A 26,295-nucleotide genomic window follows, 5' to 3' on the forward strand; every position below is an offset into this window, starting at 1 on the left:
CAGGCAGCACCATTAATACCTTCGAAAACTACCCCAGACGTCTTCTTTTGAACTGCAGCGAGATCTTCATTGGGTAGTTCAAACGTTTCCAAGAATGTAAGCTTTGCGAGCGTTCTAAAATCCAACCTTGCCGGCACTACCTTCAATGATGGAAATCACCTGCATCCTCCTACCTATGGTGGCAGACCTATAAAGCAGACAGGTACCAAAATGGATATATTGATACGTAACCTGCAACAAAGGATGCAAGAGTTCATGGAATTTATGGAGACGACCATGCAATCTCTGATGAGAAATCAAGATATTTTGATTCAGTTGCTCCAAAACACCTTATCAAAGTAATCAATAGCTTCCCTGCGTGTAGCACTGTGGAATGCTAATGGCGTTTCACGGCACAAACTTGAGATAGCTCAATTTATTAATGATAACGAAATTGACGTCAAGCTTTTTGCTGAAACACACCTTACAAACAAATACAATTTCCAACTCCGTGTTTACTTGTTCTACAGTACAGGTCATCCTGACGGAAAACACATGAAGGCACCGGAATCTTAATCAGAAATCGCAGAAGCCATCACTTCCACCATGAGTTCGCAACAAACTATTCGCAAGCCACTTCTATAAATCTACAAACGGATGGTCATAATATAATTCTAGCGGCTGTATACCGTCCTCCCCGTTTCACAAAACCCGAAGCACAGTTTATGGACTACTTCAACACACAAGGCGAACACTTCATAGCAGCAGAAGACTGTAACGCCAAGCACACGCACTGGGGTTCTCGCCTTGTGACTCTAATAGGAAGGCAACTGTACAACGCCATTATAGAGGTTAGCAATTGGCTGGACTGTGTTTTTCCTGCTTCACCCACATACAGATCCCAGAAAACGGCCAGACTTGATTGACTTCGCAGTTACGAAAAACATTCAACGTAATCTGATCAGCGCCAGTTCATTGTCAGACCTATCATCGCACCACTCGCCTATGCTCCTTAGTCTACACCAGCAACCAGAAACCAAAGACAATCCTTCCAAAATAACATGAAACAGAACGAACTGGTTCAAATTTAAAAAGTTCGTAAGCTGGCAAATTGAGCTAAACCCACGGCTAAACAACGTAGAAGACATTAACAGCTTCACCAACACACTCGATTCTGTATTGCTCTTAGCGGCTCGAATCTCAACACCCCAAAGAAAAACTAAACGTGCAACCAAAGCTACACAAATGCACAAATCGAGAGATGCTAAGATCGCCATTCGCAAAGGTAAAGTTAAATGAAGCCACACGAGGCGACAAAAAGAGGACAGATTCCAAAGGCGCTATGTAGAGCAAATATCTCCAACTAGCTCAAAGTACCCCATGTGCTTATTCAACACTAAGCACACCAGTTGAAACCGTTACCCAATAAGAACTACATCTGGTAATTGGGCCAGCAGTGACAAAGAAAGAGCGGAAACATTCGCTATCCATCTTGAGAATGTCTTCCACCCATACCCAGCATCAGACGTACTACCTATACAACCACGAGTAGACGACAACGTACACGATCACATTGAATTTAAGCCGAGTGATATAGCCAAGGTCATAAAGGAGCAGCTGCAACCACAAAAATCTCCAGGCTGTGATCTAATAACTCCGAAGATCATTGAGCTTCTTCAATGTGCCATTTTCACCATATGCCAGCTCTTCAATGCAATGATGAGAGTCGGCTGAGAAGTGGATGAAGTCGATCATCATAGTGATACCTAAGCCTCGACAAGACCACACAGCCGCTCCATCTATAGACCTATAAGTATACTATCATGCCTATCAAAGCTCTTTGAAAAGTGCCTTTTTGACCCGTATTGTACCGGATCTAAGAAACCACAACATAATCCCAGCACATCAATTCGGCTTTGATACCGTCGAGCAGGTAAACCATATATCATCGGAAATTCGAACCGCATTTAAGAACATTTGAGAAATTAGCGGTGAGATGCAACAACACCATATCTGCTGACCATAACATTGAAACCATTGGCCCAACGGTTTACCTCCTCTATACTTCCGACACTCCCACGAGCGGACGACTGACTATGTTTACGTTTGCTGACTATACTGCAATCCTTAGTCGATCAAAATGTCCACAAAAAAGTGTAAGCACGTTACATTTACATTAAACAGACGAGATTGCCCTCCGCTTACATTAAACAATACTGTGCCAAGAGAACACACCGAATGCTGAAGGCTGGTAGCCTGCACTGGCTTATAAACTCCCGCTCTCCACTTAGTCTAGACTACAAGGTACTGCTCTACAACTCAGTCCTAAAACTAATCTGGACATATGGCTGTCAGTTGTGAGGGAGCTCCAGTAAAAGTAGCGTAGAAATTATGCAGAGAGCTGGACATATGGCTCTCAGTCGTGAGGGAGCTCCAGTAAAAGTAGCGTAGAAATTATGCAGAGAGCTCAGTCGCTCTGTCGAAAATCCTCAGAACCATCACCGGTGCACCGTGGTTTGTTCGGAACGATAACATTCAGAAAGATCTGCATATACTCCCCGTCAGAGATGAAATAGCGCAAACCATAGAAAGATACTACAATAAACTGTATCACACCCAAACCACTTCGCAAGAGCCCTAACCAGAGTGAGCAGCTGCTCTCGTCTTCGTCGTAATGACCTTCCCATCCAGCAATAAATATTAGGAACTTGTAACTTAAGTTCAGATAAACTTAAATTATATTATACTATTTTAAGATTTGAATACTTTTTGTTATTGTTAAACGTTGATGCACTACAGGTGAAGAACATTAGGGTAATACTGTAGTTTACGGTCCTCACCCCCAAAATTCGCGAAAAAATTATCCTCGACGGACCGCGAATTCTTAAGAATTTACATGAAGAAATAAAGGCGCGGTCTGCCATGGTTCTCTTGTAATCGAATTTCAAAGTTACGTGTTTTACCATAAAAACAAAGTTGCCTTTTCTATTGTAACGAACTGATTTTGTATGTCTGCTCGCTACGAGATTCGTGCGGCTAGCTCAGAAGATTGTGCGTTCGTCCCACCAAATTTATATGACGTGACTGCCCCGTAGATCAGTGAGAAAACAATGGGTTCAAATGGCAACAGTGGGATTTATTCTCGTGGTATTGGTACAGCGGGTGTGTGGCTATGCTGGCGTCTGTATCTCCTCGTTCTGGTTCCGCCGGCTGCTGGTGCTCCTCCTTCTGGCTTGTCGACGCGTTGACTCGGCTTCCGCTTGGCTCCTGGGTCTCGGGACGCTCGTAGTGGCCGCCTCTGCTCACTCGCCGACGCGCTGCCTCGGGGTCGCTTGTTGCGCCTTAGACTCGCAGAGAGTTCGGCCTTGTGGGCTTAGGGAAGCGTCACCGTTCTCAGACTAGGGTGAACAAGCCTTGCTCTCCAGGCCGACGCCTTTCGAGGCAATACCTGTCCCTTGCTCTGTCCCGGACGGTCCCGCTAGGTTCTTGCTCAGATCGCGCTGACAGTCCAGGCTGTCGCCAGGAGGCTGCCTAGCAGTTCACTTCGCTTTACGCCTAGCGCAGACGAACGTTCCACCCGACTTCACCCTACTGCTTAACGTCCGTGACGCGCCTGCGCTCCCCAATGAGCTCCGCGCGGCGATGGTAACGTGGCTGCCGGAGATGTCTGCTGGCGTCGCTGTCGATGTCTTCTGCGTTGTCTCCTGACCAGTAGCTTGTCGTTCTGGCACTCGGGGAGATGGGCGGTTGCTGTTCAGGAACTTCGCCGGTACTCGCAGGGCTCTCCAGGCGCTCGCCTCTTGAAACCGCAAATCGATCTACCGCTCGTCCGTCACGCCAGGTCCTGCTTGGTCGGGCAAGGTACGCTGGGTCTCAGACAACTTTCCTCCCCAAACTGACGGTTCCTCGTCGTAGGACTCCTCCGCTTGTCTCTGACGGACCCGCAGGGCGACTCGCCAGGGTGTGGTCGCGACAAAGTTGGAAAACGAACGCCTTGACTTAGCCGTGTGTTGCCTTCCGGAACTCAGCCACTTGTGTCTCAATTCGGAGATTCCTGATGTCCCAATCCCGAACGTCTCGACGTGGCGATCTTGCTCCTTGTGTGCTTCCCACGGCGCTGCTTCCGACGACTCGCTTGGTTGTAGCTCCCTCGTAGATTACTTGCTTGACTGATTGTTCACTTGGTACTTTGACTGATCTTGAAGGCTTGACTCTTCGTGATCGACTGATCTTGAAGGCTTGACTCTTCGTGATCGACTGATCCAGCTGCCAGCGCTCTGCGGCCTTATATAGGGCTTCCGGGAACCGTTATTCCCCTTTTGCGCACGGCACGCTGGATCTCTCCACTCCGGGTCCAAAGTCCGCGCCTCCTGGTTGACCCACTTGTCCTTCACGTACCGCTCCAATCGATGTTCCGCCCACTGCTGCCGTCCCGCTGATTCACATGATGTTTGTGGCACGCCTGTGTGCCACTCCACTGCCGAGATGTGGCACTTCTTCTCCCGGTCCAAAGTTCACGGGAGAGTCCAAAGTCCGGTGCAGTTCCGTTATCCGATTTTGCACACGGCACTCTTGCTCTGCCCGCCAAGTCTCCATTCTCTCTCGATCTCCATCCTTGGTCTCCAATCTCTCTCGCTCTCCTTCGTTGGTCTCCAAACTCTCTCGCTCTCCTTCGCTGGTCTCCAAACTCTCTCGCTCTCCTTCGCTGGTCTCCAAACTCTCTCGATCTCCTCGCCGCGCCGTTACTACGCCAATTCGCCGCGTATCCGCTGCTGCTTCTATTTGTGGGGAGTTATTCAACTCCTCACATTCCCCCCTTACTTCGGGAAACATTTAAGACTGGTTCCTATTCTCCGGCGTTTCCTTGCTTATCCTAGCCTTTGAGTCCTTGTGATTCCCGCGGCGCTCCCTCGTTGCTCCCTCGATGCTCCCTCGACGCTCTTAACTCCCTTGGGTTTCTACAGCGGGGTCATCCTCCTCGTAGCAACTTTAAATCTCCCGCGCCGATATTTCCTGTGTTCCCACTGGGACATCGATACTCCTGGGCTATCGATCCCCAGCTCGCTGCTCATTGCTGCGTTCTACTCCTTTTATTCGCTTCCTCCGCCTGGTCACACCAATCGTGCGTGATCGATGTGCGTTATCGATATCGACGGTGCGGCGTTGCCACCTGCTCGTTGCGATATTTCCACCGTTGGCCGATATTACCATTTGACGTGTACCCATCGATCGCACTTTCATCTAATGCCAATCGATCGCCTATCGAGGCGCCCCCTTCCCTGGCTCGTGGTGATTTTGCAACTTTTGATCTGCCCGCACAGCTTCTGGCTGATCTGTCTTTTCCATTTTCTCATCTCAGCTCCTTCCAGCCTATGCCGTTCGTTGCCCTCAACCTCCAGTACAATGGCCCCAGTGGCCTTGAATAACGTTTGGGCTTCGTTTGCAGCAGAGCTTTTCTGCCCGTGGTGAGTTGCACATTTGGTTGAACCGGCATTTACTTTTCTTTCCTTTCAGGGTTTGTTCGTGTGTTTTTTTTCTGTCAACTGTTGGTGCGATGCGTGTTCCTATCTCTTGTGACCAACTGGATACGGTGTAGATCTGATTCTGCACCGTCCTCCCCCTTTCCTCGGGTAACAACTAGACGAGCTCGTTCGGTGCTCCGTATAGAATCTCCGGATGCTACGGTGTATGCCTGGACTGCGCGCCTTGTTTTGCTTGTCTCCCTCCGCGCATACTCTCTTCTACGTCGCGTAATCGGTTGACTCTGGCTCGCGCCCGACGCTTAAAACCTGTTGCCTTGCGGGTGGATCCCTTATCGTTACTCGTGTCTTTGTGTCGTCCTCTTAAGTGTCCTTTCCGCCTGGCGTAATCTCGGATGACTCTGGCAACTGCCCGACGCTGAATCCTGTTGCCTTGCGGTCGGGATCACCATCCATCCTTATCCACGTCCTTGTGACCTGTCCTTGTAATTGTCCTTTCTGCGTGGCGTGTGGATGACTCTCGCTTAGGCCTGACGCATAATCCTGTCGCCTCGCAGACTGGATCAATGTGAATTCCTTATCCATGTCCTTGTGACCTATCCTTATGGTTGATCTTTCTGCGTGGCTTGTGGATGACTCTCGCTTAGGCCTGACGCATAATCCTGTAGCCTCGCAGTCTGGATCAACGTGAAATCCTTATCCATGTCCTTGTGCTATGCTGATTGTCCTTTCCGTGTGGCGTATTGATGACTCTCGCTTCGGCCTGACGCCTAATCCTGTCGCCTCGTACCTGACGTTTCTGCTGTCTGCTCGATTTGTTGTTGCTTGAGCTCGCCAACGTGAACTGTCCTTTCTTTCTTCGACTGTGTGTGGCGAATTTTGCAGATCACTGGAGAGACGAAATCTACAACCTGGTAAGGTCCGTCGTACCTCGGGGCTAGTTTTGCAGCGAATCCTTCAGCCGCTTTGGACAGGTGATGTTCCTTGGCCCACACTATGTCGCCCACCGCTGGTGACCATTGTCTCCTTCTCAGATTGTAGTGTCTGGCTTGGTCCTGGGACGCCTTTTCCATATTTCGCCGCACGACCTCGAATACCTCTCTTAGTTTGTTGGCATTTTCCTCAGGGGTCTCCGTAGCTCGTCCAGTTCCTAGGGTTTCCTTATCGTATAGGCTGCTGGGTAGACGAGGTTCCCTTCCCTGGGTAAGAAACGCCGGTGTATGGCCGGTGGATTCCGATGTGCTCGTGTTGACTGCTAGCATAATCTCCGGCCACTTCTCGTCCCAGTTTCTCTGGTCCTGCCCTGCGAACTGCGCAATCATGGTCTTGACCGTTCTGTTTGCTCGTTCGGTCGGATTCTCTTGTGGTGTGTATGGCGCGGTGAATTGTTGACTGATACCCATCTCTCAAACTGTACTCCATTGTCCGTTATGACCACCTTCGGGACCCCGTACCTTGCGATTATGCGCTCCCTAAACGCCTTCTTGAGCGACTCTGCTGTCGCACTGCGTAGGGGCACCAGTTCCGTCCATTTCGAAAACCTGTCAATCATGACCAGCAGCATTTGGTTCCCGTGCTTAGATCTTGGTAGGGGTCCCACGAAGTCTGCACATACCGTGGCCCATGGTTCCTCCGGCACTTGGGTCAACATCTTCCCGGCCGCCTGCATCTGATTGGGCTTAAACCGCATGCAAATCTCGCATTTTCGTACGTGGGCTCGGGCGTCTCTATGCATGCCTGGCCAGTAGTATCGGGCTGCCAACCGTGCGATTGTCCTTCGGCTTCCTACGTGTCCCGCGGACGGTGCGTCGTGGTTTTCCCTCAACACTGTTTCTCGTAGCGACTTCGGGACGCACATCTTCCATGACGCGACGTCTTCACTGCCTGCTCGGTGAGGTATGTTTCTGTACAGTGTCTCACCATCCATAACATAGTCCGGGTACTTCTGCGGTTGGGTCCTTATCTTTTCGCCCATGTCCTTGATCCAGCTGCACTCTCCTGAGGTTATTGTTGCCGATGCCTCTTTTACTCCTCGTAGCGTCTCTGGTAGTGGTTGTCTTGATAATGCGTCGGCCACCACGTTTAGCTGGCCCTTTCTCTACGCTATCTCAAAGTCGTACTGTTGTAGCTCCAGGGCCCATCTGGCGATCCTTCCTGAAGGGCTTTCGATGCTGTTGAGCCACTTCAGGGCCATGTGGTCGGTTACTACCTTAAAGTGGTAACCTTCCAGATATGGCCTGAGCTTCCGGATCGCCCAGACGATCGCCAAGCACTCCTTCTCCGTTGTCGAGTAGTTCTTTTCCGCGCCGTTCAGTGTTCGGCTCGAGTAGGAGATTACTCTTTCGCCCTTTTCGGTGTCCTGGGTCAGTATCGCTCCGATGCCGTAGTCGCTGGCGTCTGTTTGCAGGATGAAAGTTCTACTGAAGTCCGGGCATGCTAGCACTGGATCTGCCACGAGTCTTGCCTTAACCTCCTCAAACGCCATCTGGTGCTCTGGTGTCCACTCCCACTTACTGCCTTTGCGCAGCAGGTCGTTCAGGGGTTTGACGATTCTGGAAAAATCTGGTACAAACCGGCGGTACCACGACGATACTCCTAGGTATTGCCGGAGCTCTTTGACAGTCGATGGCGGTTCTAGTTCGGCGATGGCGGCTACTTTTTCTGGATCTGTTCCTATTCCCTCGCTAGTCACTCGATGTCCCAGATACAGCAGCTCCTTTTTGAAGAATTGGCATTTTTCTGGATTCAGCCTCAGATTTGCCTCCTTTAGACGCCGGAACACTTCCCTCAGGTTTCTTTTGTGTTCTTCTAGCGTGCGACCGATCACTATTATGTCATCCTGGTACGCGAATGCGTGAGGTGACATTTCGGGGCCAATTACTTGGTCCAAGACTCGCTGAAACGTTGCCGACGCCGAGTGAAGTCCGAACGGCATTACCCTCCACTGAAACAGACCTTTGCCTGGTACCGTAAATGCTGTATATTGCCTGCTACTTTCTTCCAGTGGGATCTGCCAGTATCCATCCTTCAGGTCCAAACTGCTGATGTACCGCGCTTCTCTTAGTTGATCTAGGATGTAGTTTATGCGGGGCATTGGGTAGGCATCCTTCACTGACTTCGCGTTGATCTGCCTGAAGTCGACACACAGTCTCCACTTGCCTGTCTTCTTTTTCACCATCACGATGGGGGAGCTGTATGGGCTCTTTGAATGCTCTATGAACCCCATTTGGAGAAGCTCGTCCACCTTTGCGTTGATTTCCCCTTGAATTTTTGGGTTCTTTGGGTAGTATCTCTGCTTGATTGGCTTGTCGTCCTTCATTTTGATCTGGTGTTCTGCCATATTCGATGTTCCCGACATTGTGCTGAAGTCTGCCAGCTCTGTTTCAAGGAACGCTGTAGTATCGTCCAACTCGTTTACTTGTTGAACGACTGCTACTGATAGCTTCTCCTCGAGCCATCCATTGTGTCGGTTCCTGGCTGGTATTATTACTTCGTGTCCAGCACACCTTATTTTGGTTCCGACTTGTTTCAGGAAGTTCCATCCCAACACTAATGGATCCACTACCCCGGGTAAAATCAACAGGCTCATGGTCACTTGTTTGTTGCCGAATTTGACCTCCACCTCGAGCTGCGCATTAATTCCGCCGCACCTTCCATCTGCCAACCTAACTTGCCGTCTCGTCCTGGTAATCTTTCCTAGAGCAGCAATATTGTCCGCCAATTCTTCGCTAACGAAGCTTGCCGTTGCTCCGGTGTCGATTGTGGCTTTGTAGCTTTTCCCACCAATCATCACAGCTGCGGACAACTGCTGCTCCTCCTCGATTAGCTCGCCCGTTAGTTTGGAGAGGTGGCATTGTGCGATCCCCGCTCGCCTCTCTGCGGCTGAGATCGCTGGCCATTTCCCGATCGTTGGCAGCAATCAACGCTCCTAACACCCACCTTGCCGCATATCCAGCAAAACAGCAGCCGCTGGTTACGACATCCTCTAGCCCAGTGTCCGTTCCCACCGCATTTCCGACAGGCCTCCTGCGGGTCTGTGATATGGGTGGCATCTTGTGGCCTCTGTGTGTTGCTTGGCGGCCTCCACAAGGTGTTGTTTGGATGTCTCTGTTGCTGTGGGGGTGGTGTGCCATGACCTCCGCGTGGTGCGTCTGTTGCCTGCTGTCGTCTGGCTTGGTGTGGTGGTGACCATTGGTCGTTTCCTCGTATGTCCTGGTTATCTGTCTCCTCGCATCTTCTGCATGTCACCTGTGTTGGTGACGCCGACTTGGTCCTTGAGAACTTGTTCTCCTGTGCGAAAACTTCCCGTTCCTTTTCAAGTTCTTCGTACTCGTCTGCTAGTATCATCAGCGTGTCCAGGTCCGACACTTTGTATGCCCTTAGGAAGATCCTTAGACTAGGGGTGCAGTTTTCCTTGATGATCCTTAGGGTCTCTTTAGCGGAGTAATTAAGTGGCCTCACCATCGTCTGCATGTCGATCATGTAGTCCTTGAACGACTCGCTGAAGCCCTGCTTCCTTTGCCGGACCTGGTCCGCCATCCTGGTGAAGAAATCTCTTGGCAGGAAATATGTGTGGAAACTTTCAATGAACTCTGCCCAAGTTCTCCACTGCTTATTGTTGGCGATGAACCATTTCAAAGCCCTTCCTTTTAGCAACTCTGGCATCGCTCGAGGGATCATATCGAGCTCCAAACCGTACGTGTTGGCGGACCATTCTACTTGCTCCAGGAACTCGAATGGTTTTTCCGCCCCGTCGAACCTGAACGACCATTCACGGACCTGTTTAGCGACCTTTGCATAGTCCGACTGGCTTGGTCTCGGGGTTAGCGCTGCTGCTTTCTTTTCTTGGCTTGATTCTCTCCTGTGGGCCTCTTTTTGCATGTTGTCAATGCTCAGGCTTGCCACCAAGTTGTCCCCTTCAGCGTTCGTTAGCGTGATGCTTGGGCCGGCTCTGTCGTAGTATGTTGCCTCCAGCTCGGCCCAGATGTCGGCGAGTTGTGGATCATTCTCTGTTTCGGAGTAGTATTCCGATAGTGCCTTCCTCATGTCGTCTAGCCTGCCCTCCAGGGCGACATTGAGCCTCTGTGCGACATGGGCGAAGTCTTCCTTCTTGAGGCGGTAAATCCACTTCTTTCCCATTTTTACTGTGCTGTTCTCACTGTTGGGACAATCACGTTGGGCGCCAGATGTAACGAACTGATTTTGTATGTCTGCTCGCTACGAGATTCGTGCGGCTAGCTCAGAAGATTGTGCGTTCGTCCCACCAAATTTATATGACGTGACTGCCCCGTAGATCAGTGAGAAAACAATGGGTTCAAATGGCAACAGTGGGATTTATTCTCGTGGTATTGGTACAGCGGGTGTGTGGCTATGCTGGCTTCTGTATCTCCTCGTTCTGGTTCCGCCGGCTGCTGGTGCTCCTCCTTCTGGCTTGTCGACGCGTTGACTCGGCTTCCGCTTGGCTCCTGGGTCTCGGGACGCTCGTAGTGGCCGCCTCTGCTCACTCGCCGACGCGCTGCCTCGGGGTCGCTTGTTGCGCCTTAGACTCGCAGAGAGTTCGGCCTTGTGGGCTTAGGGAAGCGTCACCGTTCTCAGACTAGGGTGAACAAGCCTTGCTCTCCAGGCCGACGCCTTTCGAGGCAATACCTGTCCCTTGCTCTGTCCCGGACGGTCCCGCTAGGTTCTTGCTCAGATCGCGCTGACAGTCCAGGCTGTCGCCAGGAGGCTGCCTAGCAGTTCACTTCGCTTTACGCCTAGCGCAGACGAACGTTCCACCCGACTTCACCCTACTGCTTAACGTCCGTGACGCGCCTGCGCTCCCCAATGAGCTCCGCGCGGCGATGGTAACGTGGCTGCCGGAGATGTCTGCTGGCGTCGCTGTCGATGTCTTCTGCGTTGTCTCCTGACCAGTAGCTTGTCGTTCTGGCACTCGGGGAGTTGGGCGGTTGCTGTTCAGGAACTTCGCCGGTACTCGCAGGGCTCTCCAGGCGCTCGCCTCTTGAAACCGCAAATCGATCTACCGCTCGTCCGTCACGCCAGGTCCTGCTTGGTCGGGCAAGGTACGCTGGGTCTCAGACAACTTTCCTCCCCAAACTGACGGTTCCTCGTCGTAGGACTCCTCCGCTTGTCTCTGACGGACCCGCCGGGCGACTCGCCAGGGTGTGGTCGCGACAAAGTTGGAAAACGAACGCCTTGACTTAGCCGTGTGTTGCCTTCCGGAACTCAGCCACTTGTGTCTCAATTCGGAGATTCCTGATGTCCCAATCCCGAACGTCTCGACGTGGCGATCTTGCTCCTTGTGTGCTTCCCACGGCGCTGCTTCCGACGACTCGCTTGGTTGTAGCTCCCTCGTAGATTACTTGCTTGACTGATTGTTCACTTGGTACTTTGACTGATCTTGAAGGCTTGACTCCTCGTGATCGACTGATCCAGCTGCCAGCGCTCTGCGGCCTTATATAGGGCTTCCGGGAACCGTTATTCCCCTTTTGCGCACGGCTCGCTGGATCTCTCCACTCCGGGTCCAAAGTCCGCGCCTCCTGGTTGACCCACTTGTCCTTCACGTACCGCTCCAATCGATGTTCCGCCCACTGCTGCCGTCCCGCTGATTCACATGATGTTTGTGGCACGCCTGTGTGCCACTCCACTGCCGAGATGTGGCACTTCTTCTCCCGGTCCAAAGTTCACGGGAGAGTCCAAAGTCCGGTGCAGTTCCGTTATCCGATTTTGCACACGGCACTCTTGCTCTGCCCGCCAAGTCTCCATTCTCTCTCGATCTCCATCCTTGGTCTCCAATCTCTCTCGCTCTCCTTCGTTGGTCTCTAAACTCTCTCGCTCTCCTTCGCTGGTCTCCAAACTCTCTCGCTCTCCTTCGCTGGTCTCCAAACTCTCTCGATCTCCTCGCCGCGCCGTTACTACGCCAATTCGCCGCGTATCTGGTAAGCGGCCGGCCATCCGCTGCTGCTTCTATTTGTGGGGAGTTATTCAACTCCTCACACTATGATTTTGAGTGTTTTGCTATAAAAGACATAAGGGGTTTTTATCCCTTGTCAAAATAATAAGCATTCTGAATAATGTGACAAAAATGAGTAATTGTTTTTGTAGCAGGCCAGGCCCCACAGCCGCAATTTTTTTTTTAAATTTTATGCCTAATTTGTTTTGAACGATTTTTATAAATTTTTAAGTTCACGAATCTTTAGTTTTCTTTTTTAAGCATACATCAATAAATTTATCTTTGGATTGTATAAATTGGCCATCGCTGTGAAGATGCCGTGAATTAATGTGGTGTGGGATTTGTGTTTCTTTAGGAAGGACTCGCACAGAGGCATTTTGTAGTTGCGTTACGAAAATTCAAAAGCCTTTTTTCGCGCGCCTTAATTTCTTCATATAAATTCTTAAGAATTCGCGGTCCGTCGATGATAATTTTTTCGCGAATTTTTGGGGGTGGGGACCGTAAATTAGAGAATTACCCAAATTAGTTAAAATTTTAGTTTACAATACAGGGATAGAAGTTAAGGAACAAATTTAATTATTTTTTGTATTATGAGATTATTAAAGAGAACGCGAAAGGGCTCGTGCAGACTAAAATTTGATGCATATCGCGGCAAGTGAACTGGATAGTAATTGCGCGTTAGTCTAGCAGGAGCATTACAAGTTAGGCTTTTTATTAAATCTACGAAATCAATATTACCGCTGATAAGATTATGCATAAAAATAGTACCAAACATTATTCAACGATTTACTTGTGCACGCTCATTAAGCAAAAGAAATCTACTTGGGTAAGAAGGTAGGGCAAAAAGAAGAAATTTTTTTTGTGGCGACTCAACACGGGGTTCTCGGGGTCGTTGGCACCTCCTTGTCAGCATCTGGTGTCTGCGTCGCGTTATTTTTTGAGCAGCTCCATTTTCGGAGGCTCCGAGGGCTTCACCTTAGCGATTGCACCTAGCATTAGAAAAAAAATGTGTTTTAAAAATAGAACGAGACAAGAATAAAAACGAATGACCGAAAGTAATCGTTGTTTGTAAGTTTTATTTTGAGTAAAGGAACTGTTCTTTTTGGCATTTAATGTAAAAATTCCAAAAGTCTTTTAAAAGCTAAACTTACAATTTGGGTAGACCTTAAGCTTCTTTTTGTTCTGTTCCCCCATTAAGTTGTGGAACAGAACAAGTTCCTTGGATAATATGCTTAAAATGGAACGACTTAGCCTTCCATTTTCCAATAGACTTACCACCAGCTTTGTCTAAAAATATAAGATAATATTTAAAAAACGAGAAGAATTTTGCACGTTTTTGTTTTCAGTCACTTGATTTATTTAACTTTGTTGTAAAAAATGATAAAGAAAAACATACCACATTATATATATATTTGTTTATTATTTATTAAAAAATGTACTTATTTTGCGGTTGCGGAAAAAATAACACTTTTTCAGGGACTGAAAATAAGAGATGTTTGAGATTTTTATTTAAATAGCCATGGTAGGAATTTTTTTACGTACACAAAACTAAAAATAGTGGTTAAATATAATTGTTATTCATTTTAAAAGAACTTTAACAACAAATATAAGATCTAAAACCAAATAGTTCTTATTTTTGGTCCCTAGGAAGTTTGCGCTCAATAAGATTTAAAGATTCTTTCCCAGATTTGTATTACCATTCAATTGTTTATTTATATGCACTATTTCTGTTTTTTCAATTGAAAAAATAATATTTTCACTGCTATTCTTATCCGCCACTGTGTTTTTTGTTCCCTTTTTTAATATACAATAACTTGTTTTTAGTTTCACTGTTTAAAAAAATATTTGTTTGCGAGAGACGTACCTATCTTATATATTTTTTAAATAGCACTGGTTTTGTTTATTATAAAATCTTTAACTTTGGTAACTTCAATTCCTTCAAATAAGTAAACGCAAGTGAAAAAGGCGAACAAAGGCGCGTGCTTTCCAGAAAAACGAAAAGAACAACAAGCAGCAACAACAACAACGGTTCCGCTACTCCGTTGTTGTTCTGCTTTTTTTGCGTGTCCCGTTTGTTTATGCATGTTCCGTTATAAAGACATATCCGCTATGCAAATCGTTATATAAAAATACATTTAATTAACTTCACATAATACCAAATAATAAGCTGAGCAATTTTTTAAGAAATACAAATATTTTAAAGCCCACACAAAATATTTTAATTGGCTTACATTTTTAAAATGCAAGGGTGCACAAAAGACTAGCAAAATTTTTTTTTTGCTGGGCCCCTTTGCTTTTATCCGCATTTTTCCAGCGGAGACATGGCGAGAGAGGGAGAGGCACAAAATTATTTTTTGTGCGTTCTTCCTTGCGGTTCCCGACTGAGAGCGCGTCTGCTTTGCCGCCGTCGCGCTCAGCTCTGCCGGCGTCGCTGGCTGCTCTGCCGACTTCGCAGTCGACTTCGTGATGATTCAATCGTGGAACTGCAGGAAATGACTGTTTGGAACATTAAAATTCAATCGAGCCATATCGTGAGAAATCGGATCTCTTACCCGACGGTTTGTACTTTTTATATGTGTTTGTTTTCAAAATTCTAAGTCCATAAAGCGAATTGGCAAACCCAGGAGGTCTTTTTGATTTTGAATTAAAGAAAGTTTAATATCATATAATAGTTTTGTGTCTCTTTCAGACGTGGGGCTGCGCCATCAAAAGTTAAAAAAAAAACAATTTAATAAATAAATTGTATATAAAATTATTTAAAATAACATTTTATTTTTAAATTTAAAATAACATTTTATTTTTAAATTTAAAAATAAAATGTTATTTTAAATTTAAATTTAAAAATAAAATTTTATTTAAAATAAAATTAAGTATCTGTAAGATATTTTTACAACTGACTTATAAGAAAACAATCTCGAAAATTTAATAAATAATTTTGAATTCAATTTAAGAATGGAAACCGGAGGTTCAGTGTTCAGTGGAATCAATTAATAGATTAACTAATGTTCAGCTGAGCGAAGTGATTTAGAAAATAGATGGCTTAGAAGAAAAGTTAGCTACAAATGCAATCGCAGTGGAGGACTAACAAATTCAATAAATCGACACAACTATAAAATGTGAAACAACTCATGTAGTAATAAAATCATTACCAAAATTCACAGGTGAACCAACTCAATACGTAGGTTGGAGGAAAGCTGCAGAAACTGAAATGAGTCTTTATAAAATTCAGAGTCAACAGTTTTTTATCGTTTTACCATTTTTTGCCCACGACGCTTTAACTAAGCGCGGCACAGTTTTATATTTAAAAGCAATCTTGTCTAGATTGGACTTTATACGTAAGGATATATAATTTCATATGCTTGAATCAGAATTATGTATCCTTAGACAGGGTAGAATGACAGTTATTGAATATTATAATGAAGTCAATAAAAAAAATGACTTTACTAATAAACAAATCCATAATGACATACGGAAAGGACAACGTAATTACCAGGAAAACAAACAAAACAAGGAAGAACGCTATAGTCGAGTACCTCGACTATCAGGTACCCGCTACTCAGCTAAAGGGACCAAAGGAAAATGGAGATATGCAAGCAGCAAAGCGAGATTGAAATGCACCACCTACCGGCCACCTTGGGTGGTTTGTGGGCGTTAGAGTGGGCGTGGCATACGCGAACAAACTTGCGCTGCGCTCAAGCCTACGTAATCTAAATCTGAAATCCCATTTCTGTATCTTTGATATTTTCCGAGATATCCGCGCTCATATTTACGATTTTTTGAAGTTTGTGGGCGTTAAAGTGGGCGTGGCAAACTTTTTTTTGGGTCAGTCGATAGGTATTGATGAGAACAATACATTTCAGTTAAAATTTTTATTCTAGCATCAAAACTGTAGGAGCCACAGTTTTGGGCGGTTTGTGGGCGTTAGAGTGGGCGTGGCACTCTGCTGAAACAAACTTGCGCTGCGTAAGAAGCTCAGGAATCTGCACGCCAAGTCTCAATAGCCTAGCTCTTACAGTTTCCGAGATCTCAGCGTTCATCCGGACGGACGGACAGACGGACAGACGGACATGGCTAGATCGACTCGGCTAGTGATCTTGATCAAGAATATATATACTTTATGGGGTCGGAAACGCTTCCTTCTGCTTGTTACATACTTTCCGACGAATCTAGTTTACCTTTTTACTCTACGAGTAACGGGTATAAAAATAAAAACTGTATTCTTTCAAATAAACGACTATATGCAGCAGACACACAGTTCCCATTTATATTCCAAAAAAATTTGTATGAATAAGAGAAAAATATGGCTCAAATGCATTTTTTTAAGCAATTTCAAAAAATCATAAAAAATATTAGCAAAATGATTTTTGAAAAATTCTTTTTGCAGTTACTATTATATTTGTTTGAAGAGACCTTTTGCATCAAAAAATTTAAGTTTTCTAGTCGAGGAAAAAAGTTTAAAAAGTAGATGTTAACACAAATTCGTCCTTTTCAATAAGTACTGAATGGGTTAAGAAATGTATTGTATCATTAAAACGGCATTTAAATTACCTTTCCATTGATGCCAAAGTTTACAAGAAATAAGTTCAAATTATGAGTATATTTAACTTTTGTTTTGTCAAAATACTTATGCCGACCACTGAAGATGTTCGTGTGACTTCGACACGGGTTTTCGGGTCTTCTATTTCTCAGCTACAGCGCGCTTTTTTGCTGCTGCGGCAGAGGTTCGGCGTCGCAGAACGACAGAAATCAGTGCAAAGCAGAGAAATGTCACGCTTCAGCGCTCTGCGCTTTTGACACTTTTATTTTCTAACTCGAGTTCTGATAAACATCATTGAGTTCCATTCATTAGTATAGAAGCTGCACTTCGTCAAAGTTGAAAAATATGCAAAAACGCTGGCATAAATTGCTTCTTTAAAAATACACGCCCAAAAACCAAAATTAATTTTATGTTTTTTTCTTGTAGGCTGAATTTTTCCGAAGAATATGAGCCATTGATCACGACAATCCGTCGGTAAATCGATTTTTTACAGATTTTGAAACGTATATACCCAAGTTCAGTATTCGGGAGCAGCGGCATTATTTTAAAATTTCAGTGTTGGGGATCGTCAGTATCTCCAAATAACGACTCCAGCCATTTTTATTTACCACTCAACGCGGTTTTCAAGCCAGACTGTACCACCCCAAAGGTTCGCGTCGTGTCTAACGCCTCCAATAAATCGTCAAACGGGCACAGCTTAAATGATATCCTTTATACGGGCCAAAACGGCAATCTGATTTGACCAACCGTCCGATATTTAAGCCCCAAAAATAAAACAAAACAAAACCAAAATGAGCAATCTTTTGAGCGCTCTTTTCAGCAGCAGAAAAAGCACACGTTGAGCGCTCGATTAACCAGCAGAAAAAGCACACATTCAGCACACGTTGAGCTTAAACTTAAACCAGTTTTTTCGCTGGGGTGAATCTTTGTATGCGGGAGGGCGTACGTAACAGGATCGAAGTGATCGATGCAGCTACGCATGGAATGACTTCGCAAAAGAAATCTTCGTACATCCATTTCTTTATTTCTTCTCTTATTTTTTCTTAGGTGCCCATTAACGTGTGTCTTCGACCCACTCCTTTAACCCAGTCTCAGAAGAGGTGGTCGGGCATAATATATTATTATTGTATCTATTATTATTAAATATGTTATTATTATATATTTATTACAATATATATTTATTACTGATAAAGAAAAGCTTTCCGGCCTCGCAGGGAAAAAAAAAATACCAACAAATTTCTGCTATATATTCATTAAAAAAAATTATCCATAAACAATTTTTTGACTTTTTTCTGTGATCTAAGGGCTCAACTCTATCAGGAACTACCGTTATCCTTTTTCGAATTATTATTTTCGAAATCCAGTATTATTTGACTCGACTATATCAACTGCAAGGGCATATAAACTTCGGCTTGCCGAAGATAGATCACCTTTTCATGTTAAATTGTATTTCATTGAACTAGTCATAATTAAAATATCAATTTTTTCAGTATGCTCACAAACTGGCTTTTTTGATTGGACAAAGTATTCAACGAGATGTGGCCGATTCGCTTTCGGACAAACTTTTCTATCTCTAAAAACCCAACGATTTTTGTATCGCATTGAATAAAACGCTTTGTATTATATTATATTTTTAACTGTGGAACTTAGTAAGTATCTAAACCCGTTACTCGTGGAATAAAATGGTAAACGGTTGGAAAGTACTTCACAGGAAGAACAATGCGTTTCGAACCTTAACTAGTAATATATTCTTGATTTGGATTATTAGCCGCTTCGATCTTGAAGTTTTCTTCCGAAATTGGGAGTTACACCGATCCTTGTTTAGGATACTGCTACCTAAAATGTACTCATTCTCTCGCTCCAGCAAAATATTTAAGCTTTGACGCAAACGGGCATTTTCTATTGTAGCTAATGTAGATAATGCATCTATTTCGTCGAATTCCAAATCCTTTTTCGTCACCTAAGTTGATATCAGAACATGTGTACGTCGAAGGTGCAATCCTTAAATTATTTTTTTTTCGGATCTTCCCTTTATTATGATTTTTATACCCGTTACTCGTAGAGTAAAAGGGTATACTAGATTCGTCGGAAAGTATGTAACAGGCAGAAGGAAGCGTTTCCGACCTCATAAAGTATATATATTCTTGATCAGGATCACTAGCCGAGTCGATCTAGCCATGTCCGTCTGTCCGTCTGTCCGTCTGTCCGTCTGTCCGTATGAACGCTGAGATCTTGGAAACTATAAGAGTTACAATACTGGGATTAGGCATGCAGATTCCTGAGATTCCTGCGCAGCGCAAGTTTGTTTCAAAAGAGTGCCACGCCCACTCTAACGCCCACAAACCGCCCAAAACTGTGGCTCCTACAGTTTTGATGCTAGAACAAAAATTTTAACTGAAATGTATTGTTCTCATCAATACCTACCGACTGACCTAAAAAAAGTTTGCCACGCCCACTTTAACGCCCACAAACCGCCCACAAACTTCAAAAAATCGTAAATTTGAACGCGGATATCTCGGAAAATATCAAAGATAGAGAAACGAGATTTCAGATTTAGATTCCGTAGGCTTGAGCGCAGCGCAAGTTTATTACGCGAATATGCCACGCCCACTCCAACGCCCACAAACCGCCCAAGTCTGTGGCGCTCACAATTTTCATGGTAGATAAAAAGTTAAAACGGAAATGTATTGGTCTCGTCAATACCTATCGATTGATTTAAAAAAAAGTTTGCCACGCCCACTCTAACGCCCACAAACCGCCCAAGCCTGTGGCGCCCACAATTTTCATGCTAGATAAAAAATTTTAACTGAAATGTATTGGTCTCGTCAATACCTATCGATTGATTTAAAAAAAAGTTTGCCACGCCCACTCTAACGCCCACAAACCGCCCAAGCCTGTGGCGCCCACAATTTTCGTGCTAGATAAAAAATTTTAACTTAAATGTATTGGTCTCGTCAATACCTATCGATTGATTAAAAAAAAAGTTTGCCACGCCCACTCTAACGCCCACAACGCTTAAGTCTGTATACCGCCGGTAGGTGGCGCATTTGCTGCTTGCATATCTCCACTTTCCTTTGGTCCCTTAAGCTGAGTAACGGGTATCTGATAGTCGAGGTACTCGACTATAGCGTTCTTCCTTGTTGTGTTTTTAAATTTAATAATTATAGCTGCAAGGGTATATAAGCTTCGGCTTGCCGAAGCTAACTTCCTTTCTTGTTATACCCGTTACTCGTAGAGTAAAAGGGTATACTAGATTCGTCGGAAAGTATGTAACAGGCAGAAGGAAGCGTTTCCGACCCCATAAAGTATATATATTCTTGATCACGATCACTAGCCGAGTCGATCTAGCCATGTCCGTCTGTCCGTCTGTCCGTCTGTCCGTATGAACGCTGAGATCTCGGAAACTATAAGAGCTACAATACTGAGATTAGGCATGCAGATTCCTGAGATTCCTGCGCAGCGCAAGTTTGTTTCAGAAGAGTGCCACGCCCACTCTAACGCCCACAAACCGCCCAAAACTGTGGCTCCTACAGTTTTGATGCTAGAAAAAAATTTTAACTGAAATGTATTGTTCTCATCAATACCTACCGATTGACCCAAAAAAAAAGTTTGCCACGCCCACTTTAACGCCCACAAACCGCCCACAAACTTCAAAAAATCGTAAATATGTACGCGGATATCTCGGAAAATATCAAAGATAGAGAAACGAGATTTCAGATTTAGATTCCGTAGGCTTGAGCGCAGCGCAAGTTTATTACGCGAATATGCCACGCCCACTCCAACGCCCACAAACCGCCCAAGTCTGTGGCGCACACAATTTTCATGGTAGATAAAAAATTTAAACTGAAATGTATTGGTCTCGTCAATACCTATCGATTGATTTAAAAAAAACTTTGCCACGCCCACTCTAACGCCCACAACGCTTAAATCTGTCTACCGCCGGTAGGTTGCGCATTTGCTGCTTGCATATCTCCATTTTCCTTTGGTCCCTTTAGCTGAGTAACGGGTATCTGATAGTCGAGGTACTCGACTATAGCGTTCTTCCTTGTTTTAATTTAGTACATTCTTCACTTTAGTTCATGTGGGCAAAAAGGAAGGTGAATTTGTTTTCGTCGATTTTCGTGTTTTGGTGCACTATTAATGTCTTCCACCCGGCCAAACTGTTATTACGGCATATTATTTGAGCGATTTTTCATTACGATATTGCGCCGTCTCACACTGCACTCATTCTTCGTTTCCATTTCGCCAAAAATTGAACGCATTTGGCTCCGTGTGAATTCTGGCTGTTTTCCAAAACTCAAGAGACCACTCCGGGGAATGCGTTTCGAGTTGATATACCGGAAAGGGGCTATTTGGCATGTTTCGAGGAATGAAAAAATCTCTGGCATAAGTGTATTTCATCGAGAGGGGATTATTTTGTAGGAATTAAATTAGTTTAAAGGAATAAATGAGAGGTTTTATTTTACAAACAAATTCACCTCACCTTTTGACCTCATTAATAGTAAACACAGCGGCACACATGCACATCGGCAAGTTGGCATGAATTGATGTATTGCGCCCACTTATTTTGACCAGGAAAAGTAGTAACAATATAATATAAAGTCATTAGAATGGAGGTCAACTCTTAAGTCTGTAAAAATAAAGAACAGGATGCGCCTATGCGCATATATCTGCATGAAATGAAATTTAATACCTGCGTTTACAAATAACAAATTTACACTTAAAATAAGGTAGTATTCGGTTATAATCGCTGATTATCGGGGTGCCTAAGGAATCGGACAGCGCTGAATGGGTTGGGCTTATCAAAATATCAGCACTGAGCGATTTCTGTAGCACGGCTAGTTGCAAGCCATAATTTTACAGTTAGGAAAGCAGAACGGATCATCTTATGGAGCAATTCTCAGTCGAAACGTGAAGCTAAACCATATAAACATTATAATTCTTAATTTTTGTGGCGTTCTTTTTTTTTTGTGTTTTAACCACCCTTTTGCGACTGGGCCTTCCTCAAGGTAGAGAAGGAAATGACGTCAACGTTGACTGCCGCAGCTAGAGAAGCTGGACCACAAGGTCCGATTCGGAATAATCGGGTGAGGTACTGGAGGAGGTCGAGGACGCCAAAAAGCTGTTGGACCACATGGTCATCAACGACAGGCCTTTATTTACCACGCCAGCAACCAATGTCGAATGTCGATCAGCCGTTCTGGCGGACTCACAAAGGTGAGAAATGGATTGTGCGGAAACAAAATTCCTTCTCAGACCACATGTATATTTTCTATGACACTTCAGTTTGATAAAATTGTCCAATACAAGTTTAAACAAACCTCTGCCGAGGCTCTGGACAAGGACGTAAGAGAGCTCACGAATATACTAACAAACGCCTTCAAGGAGACGTGCAAAATCTCCTTCTCAAAGTAAACATACACGGACCAAGAAGCTATGCGAACTTAGAAAAAGCGTGCGCAGAGATTTCAATATCAGCTATGATACCAAGATAAGGGAACCATACATGGTACTACATAGAAAGTACAAGAGAGCGATCTTAGGAGCCAAGAGAGAATCTTGGAGTAACTATTGTGAATCGCTGGAAGGAATCAAAGATATAGAAAGGCTAAGCAAGAAGTCGCTCTTTATTTTGTTCGTTGCTCATTGAGCTTTTTTAGCGTGTCACTTATTTATTTTAATAAAATAAAATATATATAAACTTGTTTAGGTCGTTACACTGATTTTATGAGTTTTAGCGTTTTTTTCGCTTATTTGAAATTAAACAGGTTTTTGTGTTTTGTTTGCATTTTATTCATCAACTTTCTTGCACTTTTCCCGGAGCTCGCACGAGACACGTCCGCCACTTCAACTGCAAGCTCGGTTTCCGGAATATCATAAACCCCATTAAATTGATCAATACTGAAATTCAAATTTCAGGGGCAAAGCTTTTACTCGCCAAATCATACTGTTGAAGCCTCCAGTTAAGAAGGTAGTAAATCAGCCAAAAAGTTCGAGTCCAAGTGTGTATCAGAGGCGATATTGATTCTGTAGATTTGGTAAGCCGCCTTACTTTCAATGTTCCTGTTAAACTAATGCGAAACTACTATCCTATAAACTTGCCACGATGTTCATCTAATTTTAGTCAGCATGAGCCTTTTCGCGTTCTTTGTAATAATTATAACAACCTATATCATTTAATTTGTTCCTCAACCTCTATCCCTGTATTAAAAACTAAAATCTTAGCTCATTTGCTTTAGTCTTGTTGATCTATGTTTTGTCCTGTCCTTGTTTGTTCTATGTACCTTCCTCGCGAACCGTATTTGCCCGAAATAAAAATGGGCCCGCGCGTAACAAGCACGTGCTTGGTGTCGTTTGGGCCACTTGTTTGTACTGCTCTTAGTGCATCAACGTTCAACAAATATAAAATTCATATTGACAAGCATCGGAATTACAGACTTCGTGGTTACAGACTTCGTGGTTACAGACTTCGTTGTTACAGACTTCGTGGTCACAGAATTCGTGGTTACAGACTTCGTGGTTACAGACTTCAGCCTAGTACTCACATCGACGAAAACCGCGAGCTAACCATAGGAGTGAGCGAGAGGCAAATACGCGGCTAACGCTTTTCGCCGGGTCTGTTTTTCAGCGCGGTACTTAAATGAGCTAAGGAAATACCAGAAAAAATACCAGGTTTAGCGAGTGAATTTCGATGAACGCCGTTAGCCGCGGCCCAAAGAATAAGAAACTTGATCTTTGGCGGTTATCGTGCAAAGGCGATGTGGAAACTAAAAATTAAAAATGGAAGGAAAACCCCAAAATCGACTGCAGGAGGTCAGTGCAGATGAAATAGGACGCCTAATCCAAGCTGTTGTCCTTTATTGTGGGATTTCACCGACATGAAGCAATACCACAACAGGGGCAAATCCGCAGAATAGTTGAAATGCGGGAGGAGATCCACTAGAGAATCCCAGTGCGATGGAACATGCCGAGTGGGACTTCGCTCTCTACATGGACATCCTACCGAGCGTGTCTTCGTATAGAAAGTAAGATCTGGCCAGAAGAATTTGGTTACGTTGTACTAATAGAAGTATCTTTTTGGCAGAACCGCCAGTAATACGATCTCCGACGACCTCTTCATTAGGACTCCAGACAACACCATCACCAGCTACTTGGCAGCTTAAGCGAAGCTGGAGGACCCGCTGGCTTTTATAGGGAGAAGAAAAATAGGGCGACAACTAAGGAACAGTTGGAGAAGCCATAGCCAGCCACTGCCAGGATGCTGGGTGACTTCCTGCAGCATCAGCGGATCAACCCCGTTCCCAATCCGGCTCACACTTCCTCAAGGTCCAATATGCCCATTGGGACTCGGAGCTGGACTGCGGTGGAGCGGGAGAGATGGCGAAGCATTCGTGGGACGTTAAGGAAGCTTTAAACTACAAATTTACAAAGATAAAAACATTCGTTGAACATTCCATTTATTTTTATTTTACTTTCTTTGTGTACCAGCAGACTCCTCCTTTTTAAATTTTTCCAATTGATATGTTTTCCGTTTGCCAATTACCCCAAGTGCTTGACAGTAAGGCCATGCTACATACATTGCGGGTGAACTTTGAAAACTTCGGTAACACTAACACTGCAATAAATAAGATTTTTCGACTAGTGAAACTCTTAGCCGATCTGAGTACTAGGCTTTCGTGGTTAATATAAGAATAGAGAAAACTTAGTATAAGATTGTTACACTTATCGAATCTTGATTAGGATTGCGTATTATAGAATAAAATATTGGTGTTGAAATTAACCACAAACTTTAAACAAGCAAAATAAAATGTATTTTACCATTTTGTCCAAATGCCTTGCTTGGTTCGTTTGGACGGTAACTTTAAAATGTTACGCGTTTCGATTTGCGGTCGGATTTTATTCGAGTTTCACAGACACACAATATTCTCGGCAATTGTAGTTGTTAACTAAAAAGTATATCACCTAAGTTGGTAAATTTAAACTCGAGATAAATATAAAAATACCAAAAAAATAAATTTCAACAAATTTCTGGTATAAAATCATTTAAAAAAATTATCCATAAACAATTTTTTGACTTTTTTCTGTGATCTGAGGGCTCAACTCTATCAGGAACTACCGTTATCCTTTTTCGAATTATTATTTTCGAAATCCAGTATTATTTGACTCGACTATATCAACTGCAAGGGCATATAAACTTCGGCTTGCTGAAGATAGATAACCTTTTCATGTTAAATTGTATTTCATTGAACTAGTCATAATTAAAATATCAATTTTTTCAGTATGCTCACAAACTGGCTTTTTTGATTGGACAAAGTATTCAACGAGATGTGGCCGATTCGCTTTCGGACAAACTTTTCTATCTCTAAAAACCCAACGATTTTTGTATTTTATATCGCATTAAATAAAACGCTTTGTATTATATTATATTTTTAACTGTGGAACTTAGTAAGTATCTATAACCGTTACTCGTGGAATAAAATGGTAAACGGTTGGAAAGTATTTCACAGGAAGAAGAAAGCGTTTCGAACCTTAACTAGTAATATATTCTTGATTTGAATTATTAGCCGCTTCGATCTTGAAGTTTTCTTCCGAAACTGGGAGTTACACCCATCCTTGTTTAGGATACTGCTATCTAAAATGTACTCATTCTCCCGCTCCAGCAAAATATTTAAGCTTTGACGCAAACGGGCATTTTCTATTATAGCTAATGTAGATAATGCATCTATTTTGTCGAATTCCAAATCCTTTTTCCTCACCTAAGTTGATATCAGAACTTAATTGCAATCCTTAAATAATTTTTTTTTCGGATCTTCCCTTTATTATGATTTTTTTAATTTGGTACATTCATCACTTTAGTTCATGTGGGCAAAAAGGAAGGTGAATTTGTTTTCGTCAATTTTCGTGTTTTGGTGCACTATTAATGTCTTCCACCCGGCCAAACTGTTATTACGGCATATTATTTGAGCGATTTTTCATTACGATATTGCGCCGTCTCACACTGCACTCATTCTTCGTGACCATTTCGCCAAAAATTAAACGCATTTGGCTCCGTGTGAATTCTGGCTATTTTCCAAAACTCAAGAGACGACTTTGGGGAATGCGTTTCGGAAATGCGTTACCGGAAAGGTACTATTTGGCAAGTTTCGAGGAATGTAAAAATCGCTGGCATAAGTGTATTTCATCGAGAGGGGATTACTTTGTAGGGAATTACATTAGTTTAAAGGATTTAGTTTCATTTTACGAGCAAATTCACCACCTTTTGCCCTCATTAATAATAAACACAGCGGCACACATGCACATCGGCAAGTTGGCATGTATTGATGTGTTGCGCCCACTTATTTTGACCAGGA

At 44.2% G+C, this 26,295-nt stretch overlaps 1 protein-coding gene across 1 annotated transcript in view; it reads left to right on the forward strand.

Annotated features, from left to right (window-relative positions):
* LOC119559655 (protein argonaute-3) overlaps positions 1 to 18,648 on the forward strand; it is a 336,633-nt gene extending 317,985 nt beyond the window's left edge. The window contains exon 8 of the mRNA XM_037872703.1: positions 18,436 to 18,648. Coding sequence (XP_037728631.1) covers positions 18,436 to 18,522 — 87 coding nt within the window. The 3' untranslated portion in view covers positions 18,523 to 18,648. The remainder of the gene's footprint in view (positions 1 to 18,435) is intronic.
* The last annotated feature ends 7,647 nt before the right edge of the window (positions 18,649 to 26,295 follow it).

This window comes from Drosophila subpulchrella, unplaced genomic scaffold (assembly GCF_014743375.2).
Source record: "Drosophila subpulchrella strain 33 F10 #4 breed RU33 unplaced genomic scaffold, RU_Dsub_v1.1 Primary Assembly Seq28, whole genome shotgun sequence".
Taxonomy (NCBI): domain Eukaryota; kingdom Metazoa; phylum Arthropoda; class Insecta; order Diptera; family Drosophilidae; genus Drosophila; species Drosophila subpulchrella.